We start from the raw sequence: 26,395 nt of genomic DNA on the forward strand, positions 1-26,395 counted from the left end.
AAACACACAAATATTAATAACAATATAAAAACCTAATGTTTACTGTGTCAACATCTTTTCCTACAAAGACCTCTAATGAGGTGATTAGATCCCTCACCAACCCTCTTCCCCAAGTAAAGGGCTGTCTGTCCCCACAAGGGCATTGGGGTACAAATTCCAAAACTCCTCAGTTTTTCTTTGCTTTAAAAAAAAAAGGCTTTAGAAGCTGGTATCAGTTTATAAATTACTCTGGAGACTGAAGTACAGAACTTAGCTGTAAATCAATAACTGAATCACACTTGCAATGTCCTGCATCTCCCAGCTATCCGTGATGTTTTCACAAGGGCAGACACCTGAGCACTGAGGCTGAGCAGCTGGGATTTGTCAGCCAGGGAACAACCTCTGCACTGGCAGGAAGGAAACCTCCCATCAGACACATCAAAAGACAAGATAGCAGGACAGGGCTCTTCCCCAATTTGATATGAGGGGAGGACACAATAAAACTCTCTTCCCTTCCCCTCCCCTCTTCTGATTTCCCCATCTGCCAGACGCTCACTGTTCTCAGATCCCTGCCACAGAAAAGATCCAAAGATCACCTGGGCCCAGCAGAAGTGAAGGAGAGCACATGCCCTGATGTGTGCTCTCCACGGCTCTACTTTTCCTCCACAGCAGACCCATATCAGACCCCTGATGCTGGCAGGGCTCCCAGAGGAAAGGTCAACACCCAGATACCTTTTTACTCCTCAGACGTGTGTATTCTGATTATCTGAACTTGAATAAAGATTCATGTATTTTTTGAGTTCAGAGACTCCTGCTCTGTTGAGGTTCTCAGTACAAATGAGAATGTACGGTTTGGCTTTCAAGGATTACCCTTCAAACAAATAGAATTCCTTACATTTTAAATTTCTTAATATGACAACTTCTGTTTTCTCTTTCTTTTTTTTTATTTTTTCCTTACTTTTTTTTTTTTCTTTCTTTCTTTTTTTTTTTTTTTTTTGGCCAGTATTTAGCAAGCACACATTCCTTGAGGACTAAATGCCTGCCAAGACTGAAGTTTTCAAGCCAAACTACTTTGTAGTATCCAAGAAAAGGACAGCATCTGCATGCATTCGTGTGATTCTTTTTTCCTTTATTTTTTCAAAAACAAAAACCCTTTTTCCATATTTAGTTAACTCTAAAATAAACCAAAGGAATTTCCTTAAAATTATTAAGGTCATCCTTCCTCCCACCTTCCTCAAGACTTACTTGTGAAAATTTGCCAGTAGTCATTTATACCAATGTCAGTAAAAAATCATGCCAAAACAGTTTTTCAAAAGTATCACAGTTGTGTAGATGACCATAAAAAAAAAAAAAAAAAAAAAAAAAGAAGATAAGTAAATAAGCCTGTCACTTTTTCAGGAGTAATGTAAGCAGAAAGATGACATATTCTCTTGTGTACCTTTTGTTATATACAGACTGCTATTAACATAAGACAAATATTACTTATTCCATATTATTGAAATGTTATGTAACTAATTCAAGTCAATTTTGCTCATTGCAAGCATGCACAGAAATGAAAAGTGTGCACAGAGTATCTAGCACTAGAAAAAACAGTTTAAGTAGTCCAATAACAAAAATTATAACCACGATAGACTACAAACAATCACACCTGTCTATACACAACACCTCTATCCCAGTTACTCCCAAGCAATACAGACAAGTTGGAAGAGATACTTCGATTCAGGACAAACCTGTTTACAACATTCAATAGAGATACTATTGATTTACAGCAATAAGTAGCAAATACAAAAGTCTACTATTCAGCATAGAGACAGTCTGAGGGCAGGCCTTCTACACCACACTAAGCAGCTTGCTCAGCAAGCTTGATTCATGCCCCATCTGTCTTGTAGCCATTCCATACAACCCATCTCAACAACATCTCTTTGCTTCACACAGACCTGCTGTTTCAACAATTTCAATCACCATAATTTATCAAGCTCAGGACCACTGAGCTGCCAAGAAATTTAAACTTCCTTTCTACGAGCTGCCTCACAGTTTATTCTTCTTTTCAATTTCTTCACATTATCTGTTTTGAAATGATAACACACTTGGTTTTCACTTTTCTTCTAGTCAGGGAAAGGAATAGGTACTTTCATTAGGCATATACACAGAACTGTTCAGATTTTTCTTTCAATTTCTCTCTGTTTGCTAGTGGTTAGGGTTGTTCAGAAAAAAAATTTGCAATTCTAGATAAAGCTATAGCTGTAATGACTCATAAAACTAGGAACCACTTTTGCAAAACTCCCCTTTTCTCCTCTCCAAGACCAAACTTTGGGTTTTAGTTATTTATGCTCAGTAGTTTCTCAGCTACCACCTGGCAGTCCAAAGCAGACAGACTGCTTTCAGCCTGAGGTGATATACTTTCACAACAGATATACATGGTAGTTTGTTTCAGATCCACGCCGCTCCAGGGCAATATTATAGATTCTCTTAAACTCTATTTTTTGTTTCAAACTCATATTACTTGTTGAAAAGACTGATCAATGTAAATAGCAGCTTTTCAGGGGCATAATTCTGATTTTTAAAAGTAAATTCTGTCTCTGCCCTTGTCTGCATTTATAATAGGGAAGCTGAAACCATCTAGGGAACCTAATCCTGCTAGAAAGAGGCACATAGCATCTTGTAAGACACCAGGCCAGACAGTTTTCTCCTCTAGGCAGGATTCAAATTAATGCAATGGGTCCCATATCTCAGCATGGATGCTTTGCAGAAGGCCAAAGAACAAAACATTGAACATGCAAGAAAGGACCATAGCAGTTTAGTGAGATCATGTGAGATAAGAGTCACCACACATCCTCTGATGTCTGCAAGGTATGAGAACCCACATCAACATGGAGTACACACAGCCACCTGGAAAAGTCAGAAGTAATCCAAAATGGGAAGTTCACCTTGGGGAGAACAAGAAGACTGGGAGCAGTAAGGGGTACTTCTGCTGTCTTCTATGTTACCCATACACTGCAAGGGATTTTGCAGAAGAAAAAGGTAGCTGAGAGCTTGGCTTGACAGGCAATTACTTTCATGCCAATATGGAAGAAAAGCAAGCTACTGGGAATCATGTGGCATTCTTCAAACCTAGTCACTTGTTTCTAGTAAAGTTTCTTAAAAAGGTTAACAACTTTAAAGATATTAAAATATTCACTTCTCCTAATACAAACAACCTGAAACTCTGGTATTTATTTCTCCAGGCTACTTTGTAGAGGGACTTAGTCCAAGTCCCTTCCCTTAAAGGTCTAAAGTAGATGTGTATTTGTGCTTAGCTAGAGGCAGAAGCCTTGACATAATCTATGCAAGAAAATAGCAATCCTATGCCAGATTTACTTTTATCTGTTAACTACAAAAGAGAAAAGAAGAGATCTGGAGGAGGATCTCATCAACTTCTGTCAGTCTCAGCACTCCTAAAAGTTTGAAATACTTTTCTTAAAAAGCAAGTCTCCACATAAGAAAGAAACTATAAGACAAAAGTGGGTTATTTCTGTGGATATGAATTTTGATACAACTACAGGGGTTCACTACAGGGATTTACAAGTTGATGTATGTTGGCCAGTCTTCACTCTCCTTCATTGTTACACCCTTTCATAACCATTCTTCTGGGACAGATTCTGGTTTTTGCACTGTACCTATGAGAATGTTAGGCTTTGGATCTTTTACCTCCCACAAGATTATAGGCAGGCTGCATGAGCCCTGCCCTTCTCCTGGTGCCAGCAGGCATGAGGCTACTATACACACACAGTGATGCCATCTTTCTTCTTTCTTTCCTCACCTTGCTGCTCTTACCTCCTTCCCAAATGTTGCACACTATTATGACCCCTTCTCATCCTCAATATAATTTCTGTGTTTGTCTTTCCTTGGGGAAAAGAGATTATCTTTTATTCTCTCAGCATATTCTTTTTCCTGTAAACGGAACATGAAGGAAGGCTATGGACACCACACTGTTATGAAAAAGGAAGGTGCATCAGGATGTGATGACTTTATAAGTTCATTTTTTCAAACTGCCTGGTTGTGTCTGCCCAACTCCATGTTTAGATGATTGAATCAACAATAAATTTAAAATTTATGTGAAAAAAATTCCATAACCTTTTGTTAATAAGCACATTGACTGCCACAATAGGTTGTGCACATGCAATGATATGTTTTGCCATACAGCTTGATGTTGCAAGTGTAAAAATCTTTTATTGTTTATGTTAGGAAACTGTCTCTTACAGATGTCTGCACCTTGTCAAAACTGTGATATACTGGAAAAGTTACAGGAACACTTAACTTTGAGACAAGAAAAGTGGGCTTGGATAGACAAGCCAAATTTTCCTGGTAAATTAAGTTACATATCTTATGAATACTCTTTCTGCAGGACTGAAAAACTAAACACCTAGGACACAAAATACCAACTTAATTCACAACATGCAGGTAGGTGGCTAGGCCAATAAAAATATGGGTACTGATCTGTAGCCACCAAAAGCCTAATTTTTGCATAAATAATGTTTTCCATGATCTTGTTGTTTGGGAATTGATTAGTCTGATGCAAACAATTGTACTTAGCATGAATGGGCCCATGTGAACCTCATGAAGTTCAGCAAGTCCAAGTGCAAGGTCCTGCACCTGGATCAGGGAAATCCCCAGTATCAATACAAAATATGGGATTAATTAACTTAGAGCAGCCCTGCAGAGAAGGACTCAGGATGAAAAATTTGCTATGAGCTGACAGTGTGTGCTTAGTGTCAGAAAGCTAATTCTGTCCTGGGCTGCATAAAAAGAAGCATTTCCAGCAAGTCAAGGGAGGCAGTTCTCCCCTTCTACTCCACTCTGGTGAGACCTCAGCTACAGCGATGCATCCATCTCTGGAGTCTTCAGTGCAAGACAGAAAGTGACTTGTTAAGGCATTCCCACAGGATCACAAAACTGATCAGAGGTCTGGAACACCTTTTCTATGAATAAAGGCTGAGAGAGTTCAGGTCAAAGATGATGGGAAAGTTCTGTTTAACTACATTTCCTTTTATGAGAAGGTGACCCATTTAGCTGACCAAGGGAAGCCAGTATATATAGGTATTTTGGATTTTAGCAAAACTTTTGATATTGTCATGGTAACCTGGAAAAAATGTCCAGCACACTGCTAGACAAGTCCAACATACATTGGGTGAACAACTAGCTGACAGGTTGGGCTCAAAGAGTTACAGTAAATGGGGTCACAATCAAGCTGGCAGCCAGTTACCAGTGGGGCTCCCCAGGACTCAATTTTAGGGCCAATACTCTTTAATGTTTTATTAAATATATGGATGCAAGAGTTGAAAGTGCATTAAGTAATGTACATCTTCTTATAGTATTAAATTAGGAGAAGCTGTGGACTCCCTTGAGGATAGAGAGGCCTTACAGGGAGATCTGGGTAGACTATAGAGCTGGGCAATCACCTACCATAAAAATTCTAACAAGAAAAAGAGCAGGATTCTCCACATGGTACAGGGTAATCCTCGTTATATAAACTGGAGAACAAGAGGTTGGAGAGCAGCATTGCAGTAAGAGAACTGGGGGTCTGTGTTGGTGGCAAGTTGCCTATGAGTCAACAATGTGCCCCAACATCCAAAGGGGCCATCCATATCCTGGGGTGAATCAAGCACAGCCTCACCAGCCCATCGAGGGAGATGACTGTCCCAGTGAGCACTGCACTGGCCTGGTCCCATCTTGAGTACTGTGTGTAGTTTTGGCCACCTCAGTGTAGTACAGACATCAAACTATTCGAGTGTTGTCGAGGATGCAGAGAATGACCAAGATGGTGAAAGGTCTTGAAAGCAAGACTCATGAGGAGTGGCTGAGGTCACTTGGTTTGTTCATCTTAGAGAAAAAAAGCTGAGGGATCACCCCATGGCAGCATAAAACTTCATCACAGAGGAATACAGGAGCAGGAGTTACTGACTGCCTCGCTGTGGTGACCAGTGACAGGAGACAAGAAAATGGAACAAGGCTCTGTCAGGGGAAGTTCACGTTCAGCACTTGGAAAAGGTTTTTCACTGAGAGAGGTTGCCAGTCACTGGAACAGGATCTCCAGTGAAGTGGTCATGGTACCAAGCCTGTCAGAGTTCAAGGTGTGCTTTGACATTGGTTTTGTTTTAGGTCCTGTGAGGAACAGGGAGTTGGACTTCATGATCCTTATGGGTCCTTTCCAAATTCTGTGGTATTCACAGGTATTCTGTGACTTTATAATTTTATGTTCAGCCTGAAGAAAAAAAAGCTCACGGGAATTTTTCTGCAGCCTTTTAATACAGAAAGGGGCTCAAAGAAAAGATGGAGAAAGACCTTTTACCAAAGCCTGTACTGACAGGTCAAGGGGCAAAGATGTTAAACTGAAAGAGGAGAGATTTAGATTGGACAGAAGGATGAACCTTTTTTCTGATGCAAGTGGTGTGACACTGAAACAGGTGTCCCAGAGAAGCTGTGGATGTTTCCTCCCTAAACAGAACAACGTTTATTCCAACTTAAAATTTGCATTATTCAGAGCCACTGATTGTTATTTCTAAGTAAAAGCTGGCAGTAAATGACACTGCCTAAACTCTCAGTAAAATATGACTGGTTAGTTTAATTAAAATGACAAAAATCAAATTTAAGAAAAATAAAGGAAAAGAAGGAGAAAAATCTGTCAGATTGCTTTCAGACTAATGTTTACTTTCATGTCTCTCACATTTCTTTGTCACTTTTGTATTTTCTTAAGACACTTTAAAAAGTATCTTTAGCTTTGTTTTTGCACATACAACATATATTGCAGATATACAGAAAGCAGTTACAGTTGCAAATGTTTTTCAATTGCTCACTATCCAAGAAAGGCAGAAAAAAGCAAGAACTAAAGAGGTGCCCTTCATGAAAATAATGTCAAGAGGTCTCTTCACAGTCAAAGCGGAAATAAAATACTAAATCTCACCTGGCCTGCTGTATCACAATCTAAAACACACAGAAGTCCCCAAAGTACTAGCAACTCAAATCTGAACATACCTGAGCTCGGATCTAGATCCAGATTTTTCAGTTGGTCTTGATATGTGCTGAACAGGAGCCCAAGTACTCCATGCTTTGAGGAAGCTTAGGCCTGTGTTAGCTCAGGTCTACTGAAATGCTCAGGTTTCCTCATGTATAATCAATTGCTTGGGGCTTTAGAGAATCGTATCTCAATTTTTTTTTGTAGGTAGTAAGTACCACAACAGATTTATTGAAAGAATTATGAATATGCAAGACCTCTTTTGGTGAACCCAGACCTGGGACTAGTACATCATCCAACTGAGGGCCTCACAGTTACTTTTATTAGGTAGGTAGTCTCTTACTTCTGAAGAGAGAGATAGGTTTATGGAGGCCATACCCATTGCTCATCTATAGGAACAATGCTGTCTACCTATTAATCACTACACCGATCAGTTTCTCGCCCTAAATACCATCATATAACTACTCTGAGGCAACTCAAGCAACATAATTAATGGGAAAACAAAACTAAGAAAGCTTATTATAGATATTTTATATAATTCCCTAAGGTGCGGAGGCCAGAAATTAGGACAGCCAGCACAATGTGACCAAATGGTTCTTCACAGACAACGAGCAATCATGCCACAGATGACAGTGCTGATACTGATTGTGTGAAATTTGCACCTTTTAATAGTATTAACTCAAATTTAAGATTATCACTTGCTGCTTTTAGCACTAGGAAGTTAGAACTGTATTTTTTCTCACAAAAATGGAAATGTTTCTCTATCAAATGAAAGCAGGAAACAGTCTCATAACTACAGATTTGACTAATCCCAGTTAAGAGAATAAAAAAATTCCTTTTAGATATACTGCAAGATGGCATAGCTTTAAACAGAAGCATCAATAAACTAAATACTCTCAAAATTTCTTTCAAGTTTCAAAAAATCACCCAATACAGCATGGAAGATGTCCTTTCTCAAATAAAGCAGCTACACTTACCAAAAGAAGCAGAAAACAAGTCAACTATTGAGGTCTCCTAAAATCCTTTGCAGGAAGTAACACACTAAGCTAGTTTACAGGTTTAATTTTGATCAGGGTAATAGGAAATATCCTCTGAAATAATTGGTAGCACAGATGACCTAAGACTTTTATGACATCGACTGTGTTCCCATTGAGTGACACTGTATTCCTCTTTGGAACACTATTTATTTTGTGGATGTATTCAGCAATTATGACAACATTTGTGCAAAACATTTTGCTCTTTATTTTACATATATATATGTAGCTAGCAAAGGGTTTATTCCAGAAGTCATTAAAAAGTCACAATATTTAGAATGATTATGCTGATTGGCAAAGGAATAATTCATGAAGTGACATAATTTGACTTACGTAATAGTGACAGGATTAGAGCAGAGTGCACAATAGTTGCAGTAATTTACGTTAGCTTGCATCTGATAAAAAAGCAACCCAAAAAAGAGAATAATTGTTTCATTGTAAGTTTCATTCAGAAATTTTAAAGGACCTTTTATCAATGTTCATTGTGGAAAGCTTCAGATTGTTTTGCAACCTAATACACTGATACAGATGAGTCTATGACTGTAGCCTGAAACAAGGGGCCACAGCCACATACTTGGAATAAACTCTGAATTCAGCAACACAGCAGTAGACAATGTTTTGATATGAAAGGGATATATGGCTGAAAATTTAAAGAGCATTTTTAAAAGACATAGTATTTGATGTGTCACCTTTTCAGTGCTAGTCAGTGTTATTGTAAAGGCTTCGTCCAATATTATTTAACTTCAAACTAACATGAAAACCATACCTATTCTGTTATCCTCCCCCAGACACCAAGCCATCTGATGCTTAATTGGTCAGCTGCTAATCCATATGTGATAAAAATGAAAATATGTTCCTCCTTAGTGATATGCATCCAATTTATTTTGGGTTTCTTCTGTCTTATGAAAAATGTCTCATAGCATAAAAGTGAGCTAATTTTAGCTTATATAGCTGGCTTGTTAAACACAACCTCCAAGCTCCAAGCTATGTCTTGGCTGCTATTTTACTGATCAAACACATCAAACTTGACTAAAACTCAGAGTCATTTATGCAGACCTACTTTTTCATCCTGCAGAGTGCAATGACAGTGGGCTAAACAACCAAATTTGTGAGTTACTTACTTCAGATAATTTAGCAAGCAGTGCTGATAGAAAGGGTATTTCATACTGGTGGTTCCCTTGCATTACAAAGGCAGCCATCAGGTGAAGGAAGGGAGCTACGTGAAAAGGGGAAAAAAAAATTCCACCAAATAACAGAGCCATTATGAAGCACATAAAAAAGCTGAAAAGCTGAGATAGTGACTCTCATATTTGTTCCCTGGCTTGTTTGGGGTTTTTTCTTGTTTTTGTTGGAGGTTTTTTGTTTGGTTTTTTTTTTTTTGTTGTTGTTGTTTGTTTGAGTTTTGTTTGAGGGGTTTTTTTTTAGGTTTAGAATTTTTTTTTTAAACCCTGATACTTGTCAGGAATATGTTGGCTTTCTTCTGTCAATAAACATACACCCCCCCTCATCTAGTGGCAGGAAACCTCCGCTTTTTTCAGCAGTTTACACATTATTTCTCAGAGGTAAGAGTGAGGATTCAGTATCCATGGTACTCCATAACCAGTTTAGCACTCTTCTATATACTAACACAAACAGTTCCTTGCTGAATGTTTCAGATGGTAGCAGCAGCAACCGTAACAGGTAGGGTTTCCAAGAAGATTGAAAAAAAAAAAAAAAAAGGAGAAAAAGACTACTTATTTTTTATAAGCTTAGATAGATCTGAAAAACTTTAGGACACCCTGCTTGTTTGCTACCTATGTACTTATTTTAATAGAAAATTATGATGAATTTGGAAAAATACAGGAAAAAAAAATCACAGTTATCTTTTAGTCAAAACTAGAAACAGCAAAGCACTGTTGCTATTACTGTAGTAGTTATCAATATATAAAGTACTATTCCAGAACATTTTTAGGATCAGGCTGGGTGAACTTCACATGAGGGAACTTGTTATTTCTTTCACAATTTGATAATATTTTCCAGTATAAGGAAATAAAATAAACACACATAAATTTCAGATATCTAGAAGACATTCAGCCACTTATTACTCTGTTCTAATTTGCTGGAATCAACATGTGCCCTTAGTAATACTTGGACTGAAGAGTGAGTACTGTCAATCCCTGCGCTTGCTGACAAACTGCAGCTGCACTGAGCAGTAGATAGACTGCAACATACAATAACCACATTGCAAGGAAGAGGGAAAAAAAGGACATAATGCAATATCACTCTACCTGCTCTGCCCATATATTTCCAGCATCCTGATAGCCAAAGTATACCATGGGTACTACTAATCCGATAGTAACTGGATACTAGTAGTACCCAACAGCTAAACTCATCTCCCCATAGAAATTTAGTTGTAGTTTGTACTTTGACTCTCAAGAAAAATAGGGGTGGGCTATGATTCTCCTCTCTTCACATTTTGACCAGAAGTGCTCCATGACAGTTCAGGATAAAGAAGAGGTAAGGAAGAGTTTCTTTCCCTCAGCTTTGTGTATAAAAAAAAAAAAAGCTACTGAAACTGAAGGGCAAACTGAAATGATAAAAATAAATACTTATTCACCTGATATATAAGTAGTCTGGGAGGCTCATTTTTAAGTGAGTTGAGGCAAGCTATAACTTTTAAAACAGGTGTGTTCTTGTATGCAAATAACAAAAATATCTGAAGTTATAAAACCCTGTTGCAAACAAAGCAATGAAAAGTGTCATATTTTGAGGTACAGCCTGGTCTTCAACCACTAGCTATCAAAATTTTATTTTTCTGGAGCTTATTCTACCACTGGAGTGACCTAGTGCTGCTTGCTGTCAGCACAGGATACCAGGATGCATAGTTGACTTGGGCTGACAACTCTTGTCTGCTTGTGTGACTGGCATATTTATTTATATTAATATCATACTTAATGTTCTTAGCATAATCAGGACCAGTTGTTCTAATGAAATGTATTGTTAAAGAGCCCCTATCCTGAAATGTTTTCCATCTAAAATACCAGAAAATAGAATTTCTCACTAGCACTTTCCATTCTTTCATCACAGCTGCAAAAGCCTAACACAAACCATGTTCCCAAACAAAACAACACAGGCACTAAGATAACTTTGGCAAGCAAAAGCTGGAAAGAAAACTGGATTCCCTTTTTTAGCTGCATATATTAACACTGTTTAGGAATGGGCAATTAATTTGCATTTCTTCAAAGCAGATGCACTGGGCTCTCTCTTTTCATTAAATGCTCTGAAAGCCACCTCATGCAGAACGAAAAGACATAAGGCATTAGGAACATCCCTCATAAGTTGAGAAATATTTAGGATTAATTATCTACAAAACATCTAAATGTGTTGCCAGTTTTCAGTTGCCAGAAGTATCTAGTATCTTTATTCATGCTGCCATGAAATTATACACAGCAAATTAATGAAATAAACTGTACCAACCAAGAAATTGTCCCATAGTGGTGGACATTTTGTTCTAGCCTTGCCAGATTTGAATTATTAATGTGCACAGGCTCATTTCCAAACCTGCAAAGTCTGGATGAGTTTCTTTACCCTGGGCCCTCTCTGCCTTTTCCTTAGTGGCTTACAGTGCTTGCCTAGCACAAAAATTCATCTTTTAAACCCTTTATTTCATTAACAGTTGTACACAGACCATGAAAAAGGAAAACCTATCATGCATTTGATACTGTGCTAATTCCAGATCAAATTTTACTATTTATGATTTATTGCTCCTGGCTAGCAAAAGTTGTGCACCTTATTATTCTCCTACATCCGATGCTGGAAAAAGAGGGCTTCCACATCTGAATGTGCCAAAGTATGCAGCGAGTTTCTTAAGGCAGGAAGCACTGCTTACGTACTGATGGGACAATAGTAAGGTATTGTATGAAAGATAAGTACTGGCAGTATATGGCAGTAAGGCACAGAGACTGGGCCGGGTCTGGAGTTTTCTTTCATATCCTTTATCAGAAATCTGTTAATATTTATCACATATAGCATGTTTATTGTGCCAGTAAAATTTTTACTAAAGTACACAGAAATGGTATTTGCTATAAATATTTTGCAGGTAAAACTTAAGACATACTATGGAGAGGAAATGACAAGGCAATCTAGTGACTTAGGAAGGAATAAAACTTCAGATGCCAGACTTCACCTTTATACTGCACCTCCTATGGGGGAAGGCTTGGTGGTATTTCCAGATGAAATCTAATTTGTAAGACAGCTTCACAGAATTATCATTCTTTCTTACATACTGAGGATGCCATGTTGGGTCAATAAGATGCTTTCACAGTCTCAGTGTGGCTGAGACTGAGGTGCTAAACATAGATAATTAATTGTAGTCTGGCATAAGTGTGTGAAAAGTCTTAGTACTTAAAATGGTGAAGTGTAGGGTGGTTTCACTTTTCAGTAGCTGGCAGCTCTGTAAGCTGTTCAGGCAACTTTTATATTTCCATTGGTTCCCACTACATTTTAAAACAGTTGCCCTACCAAGCATTTTGGCTGCTTGCCTGAATTAAAGACACACCATCACAATTTCTTGACACTGAGCCAGAATTTTCAGTGTAGTTCAGGACCTCTACTGCTTATTTCTTATGGTTTGACATATGTGTGTAGGTTGACTTCTCCCACCAGTAAAGTAAAAAGCATTCACCCACTTACTTGCTGCTCAGGCAGCGTCTCAGGGAATACGAAGCCCCTCCTCCACACGTGCGTGAACATTCACTCCATGAGCCCCAGGCATCCCACAGTGAGTCTTGATCTTCCTCTGAGCGAGCTGTTCTTGAGCTCTGAGAAGAGGGAGAAAAGAAAAAAACCAAACAAAAACCACAACCAAACAAAAAAACCAAACCAAAACACCAAAACAAACAAACAAACAAAAAAAACCAACACAAAAAGACCAACAAACAAACAACAAACAAACAAAAAACAACAGGAAAAATAATTTAAAGGACAGAAAAACATTGTTGCTAGCTTAACCTGTCTTTTTACAGGATATCATCTTGGTCACTGAAAGCACTGAATCAATCTGTTATTCTCTGACATTCCTACTTATTGGCAGCCAGTTCTTGCAGTTGGGGTTGCTACATGCACTCTCTCTTTCATCTGTTAAGTATCATACTCTATCTCACTTTGAGACTGTTGATGGCTATTATAAAAAAGTACTTTGGACAACAGTGAGGCTATGGATTTTTTTTTCCAATTAAAATAAAGGGGTATAGGTAGTACTGTACATATTAGAAATTGTGTTTTGAAGTTTTTTGTTTGCTGGGTTAAAAATTATGAAAGGGCATACTAAAAAGTGCCCTCCAAGATGGTCCCAAGGGAAATAAGAATTGCAACACAGTGAATCGATGTGATTCAAAGACACTGAACATAATGACTTTCATGCATTCACTGTAAGGAACTGGAACTACCATTGGTCCTTCTCTGTCCAATAAAACTTTCTGGACAAAGTTTCCCTAACTTTTCTATTCCTACTAATTTCTAACCTAAAAAAGAAAGTGCAGACAACCAGAAAGCTAGATTTCTGCGATGTTAGGCTGAGACCCAGGCAGCACTATTGCTAATGTCACTGGTTGGGCACTAACAACTTTTTTAAAGAAGCAGCATATACATACTCAGAAATGCTCAACTCTTCTAGGATTTCCTCATAGATGTACATCAGTACCTGTCTCAAGTAATGCAACTATGCATTCATCCAGCTTTTCATTTTCAATCATGAAAATGCATCGCAGAAACATAGATCTTTAGGAACACAAATAATTAAATATAATTTAAATATATATTGTTCCTCCTGGATGATGCGATTTTGCTGGAAGAGTAACATACAGAAGCATGCAAAGCTGCATGGAAAATGCCTTTGTCTGCTGGACACCAGGCAGTGTTCTCCTTCAAAGCTTGGCTTGTGCTCTGGGTCAACATGTGGTGAACAGCTAATTCTAATTGTATTTAGAATAAACAAGAGGGCAAGACACCTGTACTGGGGACACTTTAGTGGTACACCTTCAGCAGTGAAATGTTAACAAGCATCCTTGCTAGCCTGAAACTTTATTTTCAATGCTGAGGGAACACTTGAGACACAGAGATAACTTAGCACAGAAATAATTTTATCTATCACTGTGTAAAAGTTTTTTCATGGAATCTGAAACATGATAAAACAAACCAATCTTGAATATAGTTATTGATAGGAAAAAAAAAAATGAAGAATGTTGTTGATGGTTAAGGACTGGGAACAGTTTCAATATACATTTGTTTGGGGAAGATAGTGAATTTTTTACACATAACCAAGATCCTAAACTGATCAATCTGTGTCTGTAGGACAAAATCCGGTGTGTTAGCATATTAAATGTATACTAATTGTGATTCATCAAGGTAAGAGGTTAACTAGTCAGTATACTTTAAGGAGCCAGGAATACACTGTATATGTTAAATAGTAAAAATTATAGAATTTCCAAATATGAAAAAATCACTTAGTCCTATAAAATTTTGCACATGGATTGCAATTCACCCACTAGTGTTGTGATGCTGAGTAACCAGCCAGGCATAAGAACAGCTGAATTATAAGCCGATGTTTTCTATCAGCTGTCTGTATGCTCAGCTCAGTAATAAGGCCCACACTGAACTCTGTTCTTCTGAAAAGAGAAGGTCTGTAATCTGGTTGTTGTACACATTCTCATCCTCTGACATTCGTTAGTTCCATGCATCTGAAGGGTGAAATCATTGCCAGTGGTGTTCCCATGGTCCCATGGGAGTCCTAATGCCTTGAAGTGAGTTACTGGCTCATGGATCAGTATTTTGCTTACTCAGGCTGACAGAGTAATTGTGTTGTTATATTCCTTCCAAAAGCATGATACTACTCTGAGATACACTAGCATAATAAATTAGTGGTAACTGAATGAAAGTTGATCATGTTAAATATGCTTAAGTGAGCTCAGACTGAATGCCAAATTGGCAAACTTCAGTGGAGATATTTCTTAAAGGAGAAAAAAAATAAAATAAGATTTATCCAGCCATTTTCCATTGTTGCCTTCCCCTGGTTTTATTGTTTTTATCAAGACACAGTCCAAACCTGATCCTGAAGAATAAGTCAGTCTGTTTGGGCAGAATAGGTTAAAAGAGAAAGGATTTAGCTCTCTGCAAACACACTAGATATGCTGATTTCTTCTGAAATGAAGAGCTTGATGAGTGGCAAGGGTCAGGTGCAGGACCAGTGCAGAGCAACAGACATTGATGACCCAGCTGCATCTCCCTGTCATTTCACAGTGGTCACCTGTTGCTGTCCTCATCTTGCTGTTCGCAGGCCCTTTGAGGGAAAAAGTGCTCCTTTTTTAAACCAGAGTATTTTAAAAGGTAGATACACAAATGACACTTTAAATAGATCTGAATCTATTTGGCTTTTTGGAACAAAGGAGAACTATCCCTTTGAAAGATCTTTAGGATCTTGTCCAAAACATGCTTAGGTCAAATGAAAGCTCCAGAAAGTCAAAAGAATTCAGGAACACAGAAGCAGGGCTAGAAAGAGGAACCAATTAAGTTTGTAAACACTTTTTTTTTTTTTCTTTTTTTTTCCTAATTAATCAAGTAACTCTTCCAAATGAGAAGCAATACCAAGTAGGCAGCAGGCAATATTTCCTAAAAAAAAAAGCTCTGCTGAAGCAACTTCACTCTGATCTTGCTATCCTGTCTTAAGAACTTTTTTCAAGTGGAGGTTGCCAGCTATGCCAAATAAAATTATCATTCTATGGTGTGGCCTCCTACATTTTCAATTTGCTTAATGGTAAACAGTCTGTAATGGCATCTTAAACACCTTCTGCACTTCTTTCTGCAGAATGGCTTTTGAAAGATAATTTAGATGGGTAACTGAGTCAGCTTTTTGTTGCTCCAACATTTACTTTGATGTAATTTTGTTTTGGATATACTGATGGGGAAAAAAAGGTATATCAATTTAGTCTGTGAGAGATGATACTGGATTTACTTAATTTGTGTATAATAATTACTTTGTGCTCTCAGTCTAGCTTACCTTTATTAAAATGCTAATGGATTTATTTTCAACACAGTAAATGGCAAGAGTAAAACATAAAAATTAAAGTAACATAAATGATCAAATTCTGACTATGGCCAGATGTTATACATCCTCTAGATGTACTCCTATTAACATTTACGAGTAAAATAAGAGGGGTGACCTGACAATTTACGGAGGGTTTTTTTGCTGATTATTTTCTGTACAGTATTTTTTGTAAAATGAAACCATTAGTTTACACTTTTAGGTTGCTAAAAAGAAAATGTGTGTACCTGCTCGTAGTTTACAAGGAATCAAATCTCTTAAAACAGCAAATGGGTGCTCGTCCTTATCATTCGCCACCCCTTGAAAGTCCAAAGACATAATTAAAAAGGTTTGCAAAGTTAAGTCTTGTGAACCATGTGCTCTTACCTCATCACAAATTAAAAGCATCAGCACAGCTAGATATTCTGATGGTCCAAGTTTTTCTGAAATAAACTGTATTCCCACCCAGAGGAGGGCCATGTGCCTGTTATTTGCATTCCAAGATTCGTTATAAGACATACATTCCCAGAAAGCATGTGAACTCAAGCTGGAAAAGGCTCCAAGTTTTCTTTTAACAAGTGGAATAAACATAATTCATTTCAACTCCAACCATGTTTAACATTAAAAGAAAGTAGAGTGGTTTTCCCTACTGTGATCTACACACTTAAGACTGAGCCTGAAATTTTAGCAATGCCAAAAAAGCTATTTCAATCTGAAGATTGTATATTGCAGGCCTATTGCACCTTTAAATGATATATAACAACAGATAAGAATTTGCTGTCTAGCACAGAATTTTCAAAAGTAGCTTATACTACTAAACAGTAATTTAACCAAGTGAACTAAACTGAAGAGCCTACGTTAAAATACTCCTGATGACAATCAAGAACATTCCAGTATTCTGCAGTACAGGAACTTCTACAGTACTTATAAAACCTGCCATAAAGTTTCTGCCATAAAGTCCAAACAAAAGAAAAAAAAAAAAAAGATAAAAGGGGGTGCAGGCCTCTAAAGTGGAAAGCAGTAAAGCTGCCACCACTTAAAACTTCCTTAAGTAGCACTTAGAAAATTTAATTTATCTCTGACAGAAGTGCCTTAGGTTGTTGCTTCTCGGTATGCAAATGTATGTCAAAGAAGCAAAAATCAGAGTCACGAAGATTTAATATGTCCCACTGCTGGTATCAGGATACCTTCCCTCTGGTTTTCATCCATTCTAGGAGGTTCTCATTCAGAGTTCTCAAGAAAACACCTACTGCTTTGTCAGCACAAAATTCACGATGTCCCAACATCTACAGCATCAATGGCAGAAAGGTCACCTGCAAGAAATTGGCCTACTAATATTAACCGACATAAACCAAGCCTGCTAACACTAATCAAAATCAGCTTGCTTTTTAGCCCTCATTACCCTAATACACACTTAACCTGAGGGTGATCCTGCAGCTATGACTCAACACACCAGCTCCAGAGGAAACGGGCACGAGCACCCCCAGGTATTCTGATGAGAAAGAGAAGGAAGCTTGGTGCTTTTTAGGCAGTGAAGTAAGAAGGATCATGTGTACAAGATTAAGCCACTGACAGTGGTTTAATAGGGTACTCAGGTAAAGATGCTTATAAAATAAATTTTAAAAAAGGCTTTAAACTATGAGGAATACAAAGGACTTCTTATAATATAGACAAAACTTTCTTGACATAACCAAGTAAGACTAAAAGAGCTAGGTACCTTATTTTTAAAAAAATACAGCTTCAGTGTTTAACAGTAATTTGTGAATTTATTAGGGAGTTGTCAGGCATTTATATTGTATTCAGACTGTGAGATGAGTAACAGGTCATTCCTAGCACCTCTATTAACACACAGCATACAGAAAATTGTTTAAACTACCAGCAACAATATGTAAAAAACAACACATATCTTTAAATCACAACAACTGCCTCTTCATCCAGGAGCTGTGTTCTTGATGAGACAACCATGTGTCTTTCAAAAGCATGTGGGCACATGTGCATACGTGCCCAAAGGGAGAAACATGAAAAGCAGCAAGACCTCTGTTCATATTCTGACACGTGTGAAAGGAGTTCAGCCATAAGAAAATGAATCTTGGTTGCATATTGGAAGTTAATTTAAAATTTTGTTTGAAACTGCTCTGTCCCGACAAATCCCAACAGAAAAGACTGTGGGTAGATGCAGATAACGTAATTTAATAGCTGCTCACTTGCTCAGGGTTCCAATCTTCCTCTTCATTCAGTAAACAACTGATAAATTCATATTTCTCAAGCATCCAGTGTGTTCCCTAGATTAAACAGCAATATAGGTAGTGAAAAATACAGTTAACCTCTTCAAGGACTAAGGCACTGAAACAGACTTTAAGTAGCAGTTATTTCCCAGATGATACACACCACTGGGTTTAGTTCAGAATGTAAATCATCTGGTTCTTATCACAGCGCAACTGTTTAGGGGTATGATGAACTGTCAGTGACAATATGCAAGGCTCCTCTGAGGCCACTGCTTAAACTTGGCTTTTGCTACTGTGAAAATTATATTAGGGACAGAAAACCGATGTTTTTTCCCCATTATCTACATGGTCTTTCTGCCTTCCTTTTTCAGATATGTCCAAGTGCATCCCAATATGAATTCTTCCCAAGCCACACATTCTCCCTTTTTGAATAATTTTTGGTCATCCTTTGATCTTAGTTTGTCACTGAGGTCCAATAAACACATCACACAATACTGTAGTGCTGTCTGTAGTGAACAAGGAAGAAAATGCTGTCAGCATTTATCTAGGTGTGTAACAGCAGGAGACAAGGCCAGTGACTTCATCTCTTTAAGAAAAATATATTTTAAAGCTTTAACCAATGTACATATGTGGTTTATAAGACTTCATTTGCACAATTTGGTGTATATGTGCTACCCAAGGTAACAGCTGGATTGTAGCTCAAATGGGACACTGCTTGGAAATCTCTGGCGTCTGAAGAAAGGAAAGTCAGAAAAAAAAAAAATCACTGCCAGTTGAATTAATACTGGCAATTCCTGTCAAACCAATTGTTTACATGCAAGTCATTCCGGACTGGCTATTGAAACTTTTCAGAGTTATTATCTTAGAAACATCATGAGTAAAATATGTCACATGTTCAGTTTGCAATGCACAAAACCCATGTTTAATGTAGCTAGGCAAAGACTGGCTCATAATTTTAAACAGTACTGTATGACTGAAGCATATCCACACTTCCATCATAATCGTGCCGTATCGAAGAAAGCCACAATTATTATTAAACTAAGCCTTATGCTTGTGAGGAGCTTAATTTCCTGGAAGCAGAGAATTCTCCATAACGATAGTTCTTCTCTGGCTCCAAGTAGATTTTATGCACCTCATGAAAGCAGAGGTCACAAGTCCATCCTTAGCAACACATTCAAGGGCTTAATGGGAACGAGCTTTGACTTTGTTTTCCCAAGGGGTCTGCTTCAGGGTCAACATGGATAAACACTGTTTAGCTGGTGTGTGGTAAGTAGCTTTGTCTTCCCATTAGCTTGGCTGCACTCTATGTAAAGGTGAAGAGAGGCCTTCAGCCACCAGACCTGCCACCCAGTCACAATCTAAAAGAACCACACAAAAGTAACAGGAGCTAAAGTAATAGGAGTTTTATTCTCAGAAGTAAAGAAAAGAATATGCCGTTGTGCTCAAGGTGCCAGAGCTGTTTTCCCCACCTGACACACTGAGCCTGTACAATTGCTCCCATGATGAACTGCAGGTTGTTCCACGTGGCTAATCACAAGACCAGATCAAACCAACTGCTAAAACATTTCTCTGTCAAACTGCCATGGTTAACACTGGTCTGGCAATTAACCGAGTGACAGATGCTCTCTATCAATCTCCCTCCCCTCCCCGATAAAGAAAGGAGAGATAATAAAGGAAAGAGACATATGGGTTGAACACTTAACTACACAGCTTTAATAAAACAGCAATAATAAAAAAAAGAAAAAAATTAACTATCTACAAATATGCAGAAAAGCTATACCATGCTCCTCACATCTTTCCCCCATTAATGCTCACACCCCCACTGAGGCTGCAGGGCAACCCTGGGAAAGTCCAGGCTGGACTTCTGGAGTCAGCAGCAGTCAGGAGCTGGAGATAGGATTCAAGAGGGTGGTGATCAGGACCACAGGCAGAAAATGAGTGAAACTCTCCCAGGATGCTAGCCATGGGCAAAGAAGCAGGAAGAAGGAAGAGACTTGACCCTCGTAATCCCTCAAATTTATACCAAGCATGACACGTATGGGATGGAATACTCCGTGTGGTAATTTTGGTCACCTGTCTTGTACATTCCTCCCTAAAGGAGGATTGTAGATGCGACCTCTTTATTTCCTTTCTCTTTCTGGAACATGTTTCTCAGAATTGGGTAGAATTTGGCTGTGGTTCTGCATAGCATTTTCCAGCAGTAACTGTAAACATTGAGTTTTATCAGTCCTAGATGCAGACACTGCCTGAGAAGCTTGCTGTTACTTTCAGCAAATACAGCTGCATAGAAGAGATTTAGCTAAGAGCAAAATTACAAGACAGAAAGTTAGTTCTATCTGTCCTAAACCAGGACACAAACAACCTGGAAAGAAATGCAGCTGTAAAGAGCATCAGATCTCTCAAGGTGGAAGTGACTATACACCCTACACTGCTCCCTGGAGGGCAGCAGCTGCCTCCTACTGGGTGTGGGTCTGTGAACCAGCCCACTTGCTCCAGGCTTCCACAGTCATGGAAATTAACTGAGGAATTTTTACCTGCTTTACACTTGAAAGACGAGGCAAAAGGCCTGCAAGGGCATCTAGAGAGTATTTCCTATGGAAACCCCCTGGCACCCTTAATCTGGGTGACTCAATGCCCCATGCAAGGCACTGGCAACGGAGCACTCGTGAGGGGGGGTATATACTTTACTTTGGGTAACCACTTTATTGCTAGTGCAGATAATATTGCAGACTTTGCTAGTGCAGATAAATAGTCCATGATTTATTTTTTCATTTCATCATCCTGAAAAGGAATCCAAATCTCCTTCTTGGTAATTTTTAATTTACTCTCTTCTGCTTCAAAATCATCCATCACTTCAGAGGAACAGGGTAAGACACCTTCATGAGGAGAGAAGAGGAAATCTCACAGGAAACCTGTTTTTGAGTTTTTCAGCACTTAATCTGCTTTTGTGAACACAGACAAGGAGAAGAGCAGTAGGTGGACAAGTTTTCTATACCATGATGGAAGACACCTGATACACATACAGCTATCTCAGTTCCCAGGGACACAAGCAGAAATTTGCTATGGTGGTCCTTTTCAGAGCTGTGCTCCCTTTTGTCTTCTTATATTCTTAGCGACACAGTCATGCAAGCTAGGGTCCTTACTAAGGGAACAGAAAAAGGAAATTTATGGCAACTGTCCTTTTGCTCAGGAAAGCAAAGGATCATCTAGGGGAAAACAACCCCTCCTACATTCCTAGTCACACATGACCTGATATGGTTATTGCAAAAGTAATAAGGACAAAGTCTCACACTAAACTCTTGTCATCCTGAAAACAGTCTCAGCGTTGTCCACATTTTCATCCTCTGACAGTAATTTACTCAAAAAATCAAGTGCTCTCTGAAGGATAAAAACATTTCCAGATATGTCCCCACAGTTCCATGAGATTCTTCCTACCCAGAAACAAACCATGTACCTGTTATGTGCAGGTCTTAAAACGTGCAATAGGTACACAGCTTCTACTCCGCAACAAAATGGAGGAAACACTAAGCAGACATCTCAGGACTTTAGAAGCTAAACATCCATTACCAAACCTGGACTGGGAAGTTGTATCCCAGGAGAAATGTGCCAAATGTGAGCTCATTTATTCTCCTAAAAGGGCAGCAGCCAGCTGGGGGAGGGTTGCTGGCAGAGGATGGAGCTGACACCGAATCACTTCAACACTCTGCACACTGTGCTCCCTGTAACATTTTATAACAGTGCCTTATAAAACTCAGATCAGTCCTATCTCTCACTCCACTTGCCCATATGAAAATATATGCCATCAGAGCAACAGGAATACAAGAGCTTTCTTTCTTGCTTGCACAGACCCAAGTTACAACACCCTGTTGTATTTAAATCTTGCCATGCTGGTGTAAACACCAGGCATGGGTGATCCAGTACAGAGCAGGTCCAAGCTGGCTCAGCCTCAGACTTGTCACCTAATTGACTCAGAAGGGTTTCCAAGGTTTGGACCTGCTCAGATGCAAAATGCGTGAAACCACTTACTAGAAATCAGAACCCACCCAACAGCATGGGTTCAAAAGTGCCTTCCATGCAGCCAGAACTTAGGTGGGGAAAGAACCCACAGAGGCAGACAGAAAGTAGAAAAGTAAAACTGTTGTCTGTAACAAGGCCTGTTGCATGCAAAGTGTTTTCTAATGTGGAGAACTGAAAGCTGCATGCTGGATGGTCTCTGTTCATCAGCTTCAAGAAAAAATGGCCAACACGTGGCTGACACTCCCAGCTCCACAGGTGACACTGTCTCCCCCTAAGAGACTGAGTATATATAGTATATATATATATGTATATATATCTCCAGATACTCGTCCAACCTACATCTCCATAGAGGTCATGACATCCAACAGTAAGCCCTTTCGTGTTCACAAAACCCCACGGAACTGGATTTAGAAACTATGGTTCTGAAAGTCTGTGCTACAAGACCTTGCCATGCCAGCACAGATTTTAACAGGCTCCTTAGCCCTGGGGGTGGCTCAGCCTCCTCTGGTGCAGGATAGAGCACTAAGACAAGGTGCAGGAGGTTGCAGCAGGAAGATGGTACTCTCTGGTCAGGAAGCATTTCAGAGAAGGGTGGAGAGCTCTAAAAATTTGTGTAATTTCAGATAAACATTTGCAACCATGAGGTTTATTCAAAGTAAGTGAAGCCTCGTGTTCCTCTGATGGTCTGCCATCTCCCTCAGTTACCTCATGGAGCTTTGTATTTGTTTTAACAACAAGAGGCCATATAAAGGGGTTGAAGCATTAAGCCTCAGTGGAAGCAGGAAAACTAAAAGGGAAATATTTATGTAAAAAAATAGGATGGAAAGAGAGAGAGAGTAAGAGAGGAAGGGTGAAAAGGAGAGAGAAAGGAAGGAAAAACAGGGTGAAGGGAAGATGTAGAAGTAAAGGAAGAAAAAAATAATGGAGAAAGCTCAAGATGCCACATAAAAAATAAAGGACAGGAAAAAAAATGCTCATGGGGCACTTAGGAATTAAGTATACACTTCAGAGTTTATTTAACATATTTCTCACCCCTTAGTCATGAAGTAACTGATAAAAAAATAATGAATATGTTTTTTGAAAGGAAAATACAGTCAGTTGTTGAGAATTTGCAGTAGCAAGGAGGATAAGTTTTCTAGGTGTAATAGATTTTTTTTTTTTTTTATTTTACATCTAATTACAAAGATAGGAGGACCTAAGCACTGGAAGGACATAAGCTGCTGCTACTCCCATGCTGCCCTCTAATATCACACGTGATGAAAATATTTATGTTTCCATTGCTCTCACCAAATAAAAGAAAAGACACATCAACACTCTGGAGTCCATATGCTGCACAGAAATGTCATGCATTCCTCTTTATGACTATCTTCAGCTCTGGTAAAATGTGGTAACATACAGCCTCTTGCCCCTGGATCAGCAGAGTATAGGCTTACAATCCAAGCTGCAGCAGCTCAAATTTTTAGTTTCAGAGATTTCTACTGAATTACTTCACTCTCCCCTTCAGCTAATTCATATCTTTCATCTTTAACACGTGGCCTTGGCTAGGCCTTCAAGGAACATACTGGAGATACTACAATAACTTGAAAATCTCCCACTCTCCTTTTTTAAAAGTTACAGAAACTATGAAAATGTCATATCCAGAACACATTTAAAATCATAATCCATCTCCATACCAAAATGAAAAAAGACAGCCCTGGGCTTGTTAAGGGCAATTATATTTGCCCTCAACAACAGATGGTTTTAACAGTCCAGGTTAAAGAAAATATATGGATTTAAATAAGGCAGTAAGAAAGTAAATAAATAAATAATCCACCAATCTGATGCCAGCACCAGAACAGTAGGAGACCTTATTGCTTCCTTTATTCCCTTTCATTTCTGTGTCTGTTGATATAGCACAGGATTCGAACAATACACTAGGAAACTTCAAACAGGGTCTGAGATTATATCCAACAAAGCTAGAAGGGGAAATTTGACACCCCTACAGTACATTCATGTGGAAACAAAATGAGTTCTATTTATTTTATGGGACAGTTTGAATTTATTATAAGTTGCATATAATTTCCTGTCTCGTTTCTTGAGCACTCGTGGAATTTATTTCAGGATGTCTTACATTATCACACACCCCACTCCCTCCACTCTGACACCCCTTCTGCTGAACTTGCTCTACAAGAAGTCCCTGAAAGGCAGAAATCTGAGGGCAATCTCAACAGGGCTAAAGCTTTTGAGGAAATTCTGCAATGGCACTGAAGACAAAAAATTGAAATAATGTGAAAAGTAATGAACTGTAGAATCAATTAACATGCCTTTTACATATCTATACAATTAGAAGAGTAACTGTATTAAAATGATCATAGAAGCACTGTCCAAATAGTCCACAGGCAGAAAAGCTATTACGATTTCTACATATATTTGCCTTGGAAGCAGATTACATTTCTAAAGCATTCATGCTGCTTTCCCTTCTCCAGTCACCTGTCTATAATACCTTCCAGTTTCACCACAACTTTATCTATGCTCATACGTAAAACGAAATTCTAATCAAGGCACTTAAAGAGACAAAAACCTAAAAAAGCCTGGAAATGCATCTGGCATTAGTAATCATAGAATAACTCAGGTTGGAAGGGACCTCTCATCCAACCCCCATACAGTTAGCAGGGTAACCCTGAACTCGATCAGGTTGCTCAGAGCCTCATTGAGCCTCACCTGGAATATCTCCTGGGATGAGGCCTGAACTACCTCCCTAGGCAATCTGTTCCATTTTTCCACCACCCTCATGGTAAATAATTTTTGCCTAGCATACAGTCTAAATCTACTTTAATTTAAAACCATTTCCTTTTGTCCTATCACTACAAGCCCTTATGAACAGTCCCTCTCCAGCCTTCCCCTAGGCCCCCTTCAGGTACTGGAAGGTCACTATTAGGTTTCCCTGGAGCCTTCTTTCCTACAGGCTGAACAACCCCAGCTCCCTCAGTCTGTCTTCATAGGAGAGGTATTCCAGCACCCTGGTCATTTTCATAGCACTCCTCTGGACCCAATCCATCAGGTCCATGCCCTTCCTATCTTGGGGACTTCAGCACTGGACACAGTACTCCAGGTAATCTCTGATATGGCAGCATCTCACTGCCAGTGAAGCAGAGGAAGCTCCTGGACTACAATAGTCCTTTATACACACAGATTCAAACCACACAACACCCAGAAAAGGTGTTCAGTTGAAAGTAAGAAATTGAACACTCATGTTTTAGAAGAAGATACTGATGACAAATGCTTTTAAAGGTATTTTAATTGCTGCTGTGCAAGACATCTAAATATTCCACTAAAATCTCAATATAGCAAGAGTTATTAAATGAAAAGACTTTAATACAAAATCTAAGTAACTGCAATTCAGTATAGTTCTATTGCAGTTAACAGAGGCATATCAGTTACATAAATAAGAAGCCTGCTCTTGACATTTCAGCTAACTATACTTAGGAATCATTATATTTGAATTTAGTATCCTGAGAATGGTACTTGGCATTTCCAAAGAGAAGAGAAAAAATTTTAAAGCTGATGACCATATCCAGTTGTGAGAGGGCCTTCAATGGCTATATACTATATTCTATATACAATTATTTCGAAAAAAAAATGAAAAAGTTGAGAATAGCATTTTTAAAAACATGGCACCAGCTCTTACATTTTTCTAGTATATATATTATCCCCGACAGACAGCTCTCTCTTTTGCATAAGGAAAAATTTTGGCTTGTTAAAAAAAATTGGTCAAAACATGTACAGTGAGTCTTAGCATGCATCATAAAAAAATGTGATTAAATGTTTTACATTCCTTGAGATTGAAGGACATCTAAACTACAAGATTGCATTTAGCAGTTACTATTTTGTGCTAATCTGTTCTCCACACTGCACTGGGTTAAGGAACCTTGAGAAGATTTTTCCAACTTTCCAGGAAATGTATGCCTCTTGTTTACTTTCCCATTTTGCTTGAACATGCACTTAAGGTTATTAGACCTTAAATATATAAAGCTGGCCAGCCACCTGTTAAAACAAGCCTTATGTCCATTTTCTGATTATGAAAAGGTGAGAGAAGCAGAAGTCAGCTACTCCT

General features: G+C 38.6%; 1 protein-coding gene across 1 annotated transcript in view; it reads right to left on the reverse strand.

Moving 5' to 3' along the window:
- The window catches only part of ADAMTSL1 (ADAMTS like 1), a 301,999-nt gene that overhangs the window by 140,281 nt on the left and 135,323 nt on the right, over positions 1-26,395 (reverse strand). The window contains exon 3 of the mRNA XM_030467596.1: positions 12,676-12,803. Within this exon, the coding sequence (XP_030323456.1) occupies positions 12,676-12,803 (128 nt within the window). The remainder of the gene's footprint in view (positions 1-12,675; positions 12,804-26,395) is intronic.

The sequence above is a fragment of the Calypte anna genome, chromosome Z, assembly GCF_003957555.1.
Source record: "Calypte anna isolate BGI_N300 chromosome Z, bCalAnn1_v1.p, whole genome shotgun sequence".
Classification (NCBI taxonomy): domain Eukaryota; kingdom Metazoa; phylum Chordata; class Aves; order Apodiformes; family Trochilidae; genus Calypte; species Calypte anna.